Source organism: Oryzias melastigma, linkage group LG21 (genome assembly GCF_002922805.2).
Source record: "Oryzias melastigma strain HK-1 linkage group LG21, ASM292280v2, whole genome shotgun sequence".
Lineage (NCBI taxonomy): Eukaryota > Metazoa > Chordata > Actinopteri > Beloniformes > Adrianichthyidae > Oryzias > Oryzias melastigma.
The window spans coordinates 18093626-18102019 of record NC_050532.1 but is presented as its reverse complement, the minus strand read 5'-3'; the positions used below and the strand labels follow the sequence as shown (position 1 = coordinate 18102019).

The following is an 8394-nucleotide window of genomic DNA, read 5'->3' as shown; positions in this document are numbered from 1 at the left end:
TCCCACTTTTGAAACAAACCTGTCTTAAAAAAAAAAACAGTTCACACAAGATAAAATATTTATTTTATTTTCCCCCAACCGCTTCCAAATGCTTTTGTTCATCCATTTATTTATTTTTTTTCACTCAGTTTTTTCCTTTTTTTGCAGTCATTAGCTTGGACAGTTGACAACCGCACAAGCTATAGCATTGATCGCTTTGACTAAAACCATGTAAATTAACACAATTAGTGAAGCATCATCCTGCTAATTAGCTGCTGGTGTCTCGGGTGGCAGGTTGGTAATGGCTGAAACAGAGGCAGAAGAAAAACTGAAGACAAACACTGCATATGTAATCGCCTCCAGACACTAGCTGCTTTTCTTTAAATTGTGATATGGGCTCACTCAAGTGTAAATAATACCACACGACAACTTAATAAAGAAACAATTTTATTTAACAGGCGTAAAATAATAGGTTTGATGCATCTCCTCTCTTGGACAAATTAGCATTGCACAAAAAAAGTCCACTAAAACTCTTTTAACTTGTAAAAGGCTTTGAGAAAAAAATGTACAGATTGACTTTAGGATTATTTTTGTCATTCAAACCCCTTAAGGCTGCATGGAGAGGCTGAGAGAGGCTGCAAAGAAAAACAGAAGTGAGCCATGTTCTTTTTTTTCCGCACTCTTGTGACGGGGAAGCAGTAGGCAGACTCGATGTGGATGTAATTCATGCTGGGCTGAGGGCTTTGTGTGATGAAAGCAACAGAGCGCTGCCAAGGAAGATTGCTTTGCTGCTCTCCTCCAAGCAGATTTGAAACTGTCTGAGAATGCCTCAGATGAGTGTTGAATTATAGACTGACCGGCAGTGCCTGTGTCTTTCTGCGCTGCTGTTTGTGGATTACGCCATGGTTACTATAGGTGCTGCATTTTCAAGCTGACCCTAATGTTGGTTCAGTTGCTGCAACACACATAAACCACCACTATCATTTTCTTTGTTAATTTCCGTCAACAAAAATATCCATTTCCTCTGTTTACTTTATTATTTTTTAGTTATATAAAAGCATGCACAAATGTTTTTATTTAAATCCTAATGAATCATTTTAATAATACTTATTCTTCTCTGGATATCTAGGTCTAAAGATGCAGTGGACCCCCGAGCACACACAATGGGCAGAGCAGCACTTTGACATCTCATCCACTACCCGCTCTCCAGCACACAAAGTGGAGGCCTACCGGGGGCACTTACAGCGAACATACCAGTATGCGTGGGCAAACGATGACATCTCTGCATTGACTGCCTCCAATCTGCTTAAGAAATATGCAGAGAAATACTCCGGGATCCTAGAAGGCCCAAACGAAAGAGCTCTGCTGTGCTCGTACTCCGATAGCACCGGCGGACTCATGAATGGACGGAAGTCGGAGAGCGAGTCGTGGCAGGAGGGGATTTACCCAATGAACTGTGCTCCAGATGTTATACCTGTGAGCAAAGCTGGAATGACGGCTGCCCTGCCCCCCGCGGACGTCTCGGCTAGCATAGGCAGCTCCCCGGGGTTGGCTAGCAGCCTGTCCGAGCCCAGCTACTCCAGCAGTAACTGTGGGAGCCACCCGGCCACCACCCTCCACTCGGGCATTCCCTCTCAGGAATATACTGCCAGCTACAACGGCTCCTACCTGCACTCTAGCTATAGCGGCCAGAGCACCCCAGCCCTCCCCTCCCCCCACCCGTCCCCTTTACACAGTGCCGGACTGCTGCAACCACCCCCTCCCCCTCCTCCGCCCACCTTAGTGCCGAGCTACAACGCCGGCTCTCCGAACATTCCCAACTACAGTTACCCTCCCACGGGGTATGCCTCGCAGACTGCCGTGGGCCCCGGTTACGGCTCTGGGGGAGCGCCTCCCCCTTCTGCGTACTTGCCGTCAGGTATCGCGGCCCCTACACCGATACCCCCCACCACACTACCCAGCTACACCTACCAGTCCCACAACCATACCCCGATCGCGCCGACACCCTTGAACAGCAGCACATCCAACTCCTTAAAGCGAAAGGCTTTCTACATGAGCGGACATGGAGACATGGACCCGGGCTATGGCAACTTCAATTACAACCAACCCCGCTCCTCACAGAGCCCCATGTACAGAGTAGCAGACAGCAGCATATCGGACTCGAGCAGAGGCAGCGGTTTTGAAAGAAATCCAGACGCATCGTCGTTAGCTTTTAAGTCCACCAAACCGCAGATGTCCTCTGATCAGCAAAGGAAGTTTAATTTGCACTCCGGCAGAGCACTAAGTCCCCCATCCTATGGCTCAACCAAAAGCTCTGTGGGGGATCTCAGAACTGGTGAGCCGTACGGCAAATTTGGATCTCCCATTATGAGTGAGCAAACTGAAGAGCACAGACAGCATCTCTCCCACTCCCTAACAGGGCCTGACATCGGTTCAGCTACCTCGTCTGTTCACGCCGCAGAAGAACAGCTAAAAAACAGTGACTCAAACTTGGTGGAGATGGTGACAACAGAAATCCTCCAGCAAGGCTCTGCTGTGGACTGGAGCGACATTGCAGGTCTTGATATGGCCAAAGCAGCTATTAAGGAGGAGATACTGTGGCCGATTTTAAGGCCTGATATGTTTAGTGGACTTGCAACAATTCCCCGGAGCCTCCTTTTGTTTGGACCTCAGGGATCGGGGAGATCACTGTTGGCACGCTGCATGGCCAGCCACCTGGGAGCTGCTTTTTTCAGACTGAACGGCTCCACGCTGGTGACCAAGTGGCTGGGAGAAGGGGACAAGATCATCCAGGCGTCTTTCCTCGTAGCCCGGTGTCGTCAGCCAGCGGTAGTTTTCATCAGCGATGTGGATCTGCTGCTTTCAGCTCAGCTCAGCGAGGACAGCCCCGTGAACCACCTCAAGTCTGAGCTCCTGATCCAACTTGACAGTATTCTTACCTCAGCTGAGGACCAAGTTCTCGTGGTCTGCTCCACCAGTAATCCCGAAAAGATCCCCGACTCCCTGCGGAGGTACTTCACAAAGCGATTACTCATCCCGTTGCCTGATGGAACAGCACGCCATCAAATCATCAGCCAGTTGCTCTCACAGCACAACTATTGTCTTAGTGACAAAGAGATGTCGCTGCTGGTTCAGAGGACAGAGGGACTTTCAGGACTGGACGTGGCTCAGCTGTGTCAGGAGGCTCTGATTGGCCCTCTCCATGGCATGCCCGGTGCCGAGCTGTCAGGCATCCACCCCAGTCAGATGAGACCGGTCTCATACCAAGATTTTGACAATGTATTTTGCAAATTCCAGCCAAGCATATCACAAAAAGAACTTGACATGTACAACGAGTGGAATAAAATGTTTGGTTGCAGTCAATGAAAGAGAACCATTTCTATGAACTGTGAGCATATGAATACATGAAATAGAGAATAGAAAATTCCCCTACGGGCTTCATTCAGATGGTAAAAACAGTCTAAAGAATTGCTCAATGAATAAAAAAAGATGTTCTCGTTTTTTTTTTGTACATAAATATATATATGATATTTATACATATATATCAATATACTGCTAATCTTGAGATTTAGTTGCTGTCAAGTGCCTGACATGGTGCTGTTTAAGCGTTTTGTTTTTACCTTATCTTCACACAGTTTTCATTTGTGGCATGTGCTAATAGAGAAAAAGAAAAAAAGCTTTACGATGTGACAAAAAAAGTTGTTTTTTTTCATTGGAAGAGTGTTTTTTCAGCTGTGTCTGTTCTGTGCTCTCTGTGAACCGTTGTGGTTAATTTGAGCTAAATTAAATCTATTGGCATCATTTCAGTTGGGCTCCATCGCCTTGCACTGGTTTCATGTGTGCGTAATCATTTAATTACAAGAACACTGACACACTTTTGTTCCAAAACAGTCGGATATGTTCAGTAGAAGTTGGAGTTGGTCGTTGTTGTAGCTTCTCCTTGTAACTGAAAACAAGTACTACTTTTTCCTTTTTTTAGTTAAAAAAATGCATTTTGGTAAAAGAAAATATATCTATATATTATGGCGTTTTTTTGTTTTTTTTTATGCTATCTTTATAAAAACTCAGGAATGTATAGTACCTCAAGAGCTTGTAAGTGCTAGGCTTGCATTTGAAGTTTAAATATCAAAACACACAAGTCTTTAATACCTCAAAAGGCTCAAAGTGTGACGGCTCCTAAAGTGAATGTATGAAGGTAATGGTTGATTATCTGTGAGATGTTTGTTTTTTAAGAGGATTTCATGTCTTTTGAGTTTGTTTTGTATAAAAACTGACAGCTACTGTGGGGTTTTGGTTATATTCCCGTATACATTTGTGTTTTGAACATTTTTTCTAGCTGTGAAAGGAAAACACGTCTTTGTGTTTAGTCCCTTGTTTTTGAGAGATACGGCTGTTCAAGGGCAGTTTGGGGCAGCACGGAGAGAAATTCAAAATGCAAACATCTTGGGTTGAGAAGGACAAATGCCCTAAGCTTCTTTTTTCTGTTTTTTTTATTATGTCACTATCTTCTGCTGCTGTTTTATCATTAGGATTATGTACAGCCTAATTTCTTTTTCTACCTCAGTGTGTTTATCTCTAGAAACAAATTCAAAAAAAGACAGCACCTATGAAATTCCCAAAACGCAATTTCCTGTGTGCAACATCTATCAGCTTTGCCTTTTGATAACACTTTTTTCACCGTGTAATCCATCCATTATAAGAACACCACTTTGCCTTCAGCTAATTTGATCTTTACTAACATATACAGTTGCATCATGTTTGTTTTAGACAGTTGAGCCTGTGGTGTGAAGTGTAAAAGTAAAGGTTTTTTTCTGTGACAAAGTTTACAGTAGAATTACTTTGACTGCACAAAGTTTTTTTTTTTTTTCTTTTTCTTTTGGAACACATGCTGATCATCTGCACACAAATTAGCTGACATTACATTTGTAGTGATTCTTCAATTTGAGTCGCTCCATTTACTACCGTTAATTAGTACACTTTCAAGAAAGGCAACAACCAAAAACCCACATGAGACGCCAGATTTACGAGATCAGGTTAAAACGTAATAAACGTAGGCAGCATTGCAAGTATTTAGTAAAAGAAGTGCGGAGGGGCTAAAGTTTTTCTCATTTTTAAGGTATTTTTAAGCATGGTTTTACTGAAGGTTTTACTTTCTGCCATTTAATCATCATCAATAGCTGCGTTTCCATTGAATATGAAATTGCACAAATTGGATTTGTGATAATAAATTTGCCAACTGGAAACACGTCAATTTTGAAAAAACTCGCATTCATCAAAATAACCTTTTTTTTGCGTTTGGAGGAGGTGGTTTTCTAGGCGTATTGAAATTGACAAATTTCGCTAAACTGCAATAGAAGTTACTCTTTTCCCTAATTAAGAGTCACGTGACCACTGCACAAGAGGTCCCACAGCGTCAAACAGCTCATCAAAAGTTGAGTGTCATTTGGAATTGTTGGATCCACATGTAAAATCATCAACAATGATTTCCCAAAATTGCCTCATCCATAGCCGCACCCACGTAACTTTCCGCTCCGTGGCCTGAACAATTCACCGACGTCTCCTTTGATAGATGATGATGAGCGCAGAAATTTGAATGTATCTGCTGTAAATCAAAGAAATGTTTTTTAATGGCTTACTGCGTGTGTTTATTAGCATAATTATGGTTTAATGGAAACAGTGTAATTGCTAAATTGTCTTTTTTTTGACATTTCTAAAATTTCAATACATTTTCCCTTATAGGTGTGTAATGGAAACGCAGCTAGTTATATAGATTCCTGCTGTATGATTTGCCATCACCTCAACATCTCACTGTCACTGTGTCCGAATTTTAAATTGTTTTAGTGTTTGTCCTTAATAAACCAGATGGTCTTAAAAAAACGACACACAACTTGCGTTAAATGACTAACAGATGACACATGGAGAACACTTTAAACTTCAATCATTGTTATTGATTATCTAAACACTGTTGGGTTAGAATGGAAATTAAAATTAGATGATTCAAGCTAAAAATATTACAATAAATATTACTAAATTCCATCTTTGCCAATACAATGGCATTTTAATTTAACATTATATTTGCAATTTTGCCTTTAAAGTAAAAGTAATTCTTTAGAAAAGGTTATTTTCCAAAGAAATTGATTTAAATATTTCGGATTTTCCCTAAAACCAAAGTCAATATCTTTTTTTTGGTGTGATAAACAGGACTAAAATGGGACATGTGAGTCCAGTATTCTGCCGCAAACAACACAGTTTTTCTTAAAAAATGAAGGTTTTTCCCATCAAACACTGGAAGTTGTTTTTTTTTAAATATGTTTGTGTAAAATGTAGGCGAAACATGACTTCTACTCTTATGTGGCAATTAAAAAAAACATGGTATTCCTTTGTAGTTGTGGTCCAAAAAAAAACAAACAAAAAGCACAGACATGGCAGAGTCAAACTGCCTTTTGTCCCACTACAATACAAGTTCAGAACACAATTAATAAAATATATATATATATTTAGGGGGTGTTTTGAAGTCCATTGACAAGCACAGATTTCACAACTTCATCCAAGTTGTATGTATGCGAACATGTATGGGAACTCTCAAACGAAGCAGTACTAATTGTCTCCTAGACAACAGAAGGTCTTGTCATGTACTCTGTGTTGTTCCCGTCTGTCTTGCAGACATAAGCGGAGTTACATTTGTATGATTGTTTTAACTGTCATAACAACTGGAGCGTAGGAAGCCGTACGGCCAAAGCGGTTTCACACCCATCAAGACAATGCTTGATATTTTAGAGGCTGTATAAGTTCTAATCAGCAGCGCGTATGTCACAAAGAGATTCACGGGAACAAATAAGACTTGATAGGACTTTTATTTATAAGCACATCAGATTTCACACTGGCACAAATTTCGATATTTAAATCTTTTTTTTATTATCATTGCTGTATTTCTGTGACGGTCGAAATATGGATTCCATGAAAATCTGCTGAACTTTATGACCATTTCTACCTCATTGCTACATATGTACTGTTGTTGTTTTTCATTTTGAATGTCATTCGTTTATGGATTTTTTTTTAATTAGTTAAAATGTTGGCTTAAGAAAAAGAAAAAAAAATAAGGTAAAGATTGTGCTGAAGTCAGACATCGACAGAGGAGGCGAATTTTACAAGTAACCGAAGAAAAAAGGCACCTTGAGGCTAAAGATGAAGTTAACCTGCACAACCCGATCCACGGTTTATTTACAATGACAGACAAACTGCAATCTCTTCAAGGTCTTAGATGGAAAAAAGTCTTTTCCTTGGAGAAAAAGTGGAATTGCTTTAATCCTCTGTGCATTCTTGTAATTCTATGTAATTTGTGCGATTACAATTCAACAGTCAAGTATGAGGGACAAACCTTTTGCTATAAGTATTTTGAATTTTTACTCTGCATAGACATGTACAGAAATCCAACTTGCACATAGCTGTATGTATTGTACATTTGCTATTGGTTTACAGCAAACATACAAAATGCACCACATACATGTTTATATGTGTGTATGTATTGCCATATTTACAGTACAGTCAATTTCTTTGTATTTTCATTTCAAAGGTTATTGAAATACTGAATAAAGGCGGTTTGCTTCTTAAAATGACTTGTTTTTTATTCTTACTATTATGTTGTGATTTGTAGTAGACACAGAACAGTAAAATGACAGAAGGAGTTTAACTATTTTCCATAGTTTTCAGCTTTTTTTATTGCTTTAACAGCAATACGGACAAATTCACTTTCATTAAATCATTGAGTTGTAGGAGGTACTTGCGTGGGAAGTTTCTCTACAATTAGCATTAATGAGAACAGATAGAGCATTCTTTGTAAGTAGGAAGAGCTTTTTATAAAAGCGAATTGTGTTTCATTGATCCGTAATGTGAGGGAAATGCACTTGCATAATGTCACATATGAGCTATTTCAGATCCAAATGATTTACATGGAGCCCAGAAAACTTGACGTATGAGGTTTTGTGTGGCAGTTGTGCATGATAAAACAAAGGAATTAAAAGGAAGTTTTTTTGTTTATGTTATAAGAGCAAAACTACTGTGGCCCTGAAGGATAAATCACATTAACAAATCACAATAGGTGCAAAAATATCTTAAAGATTACAATGACAATTGAAAAGCAGAACAAATATAAAAAAAATACATTGTAAACAAGCAAAAAATTCCAGAAACCAAAACGTAAAACAAAAAAATAAACAAAAATTGTTTCTAGAAAACAAGAGGAATGTCAGAAATATGAAACCCATTCAGAAGCCGGAAAACATTGGTAATTGGCTGATGATATCCAGTATTGCTATCAACAATGCCCTCTATTCCCCTAGTTTCTTTGTTTCATTTTTTACTATTTCCTTTTGATTTTTGTGAATTAAATTGTTTTCTGAATTTTTTTTTTTTTTT

At 39.7% G+C, this 8394-nt stretch overlaps 1 protein-coding gene across 2 annotated transcripts in view; it reads left to right on the top strand.

The window, feature by feature from the left end:
• Nucleotides 1–7595, top strand: part of fign (fidgetin) — a 35572-nt gene extending 27977 nt beyond the window's left edge. For both annotated transcript variants that reach the window (XM_024287219.2, XM_024287218.2), the window contains one exon: nucleotides 1109–7595. In XM_024287219.2, the coding sequence (XP_024142987.1) occupies nucleotides 1109–3345 (2237 nt within the window). In that variant the 3' untranslated portion in view covers nucleotides 3346–7595. The remainder of the gene's footprint in view (nucleotides 1–1108) is intronic.
• The last annotated feature ends 799 nt before the right edge of the window (nucleotides 7596–8394 follow it).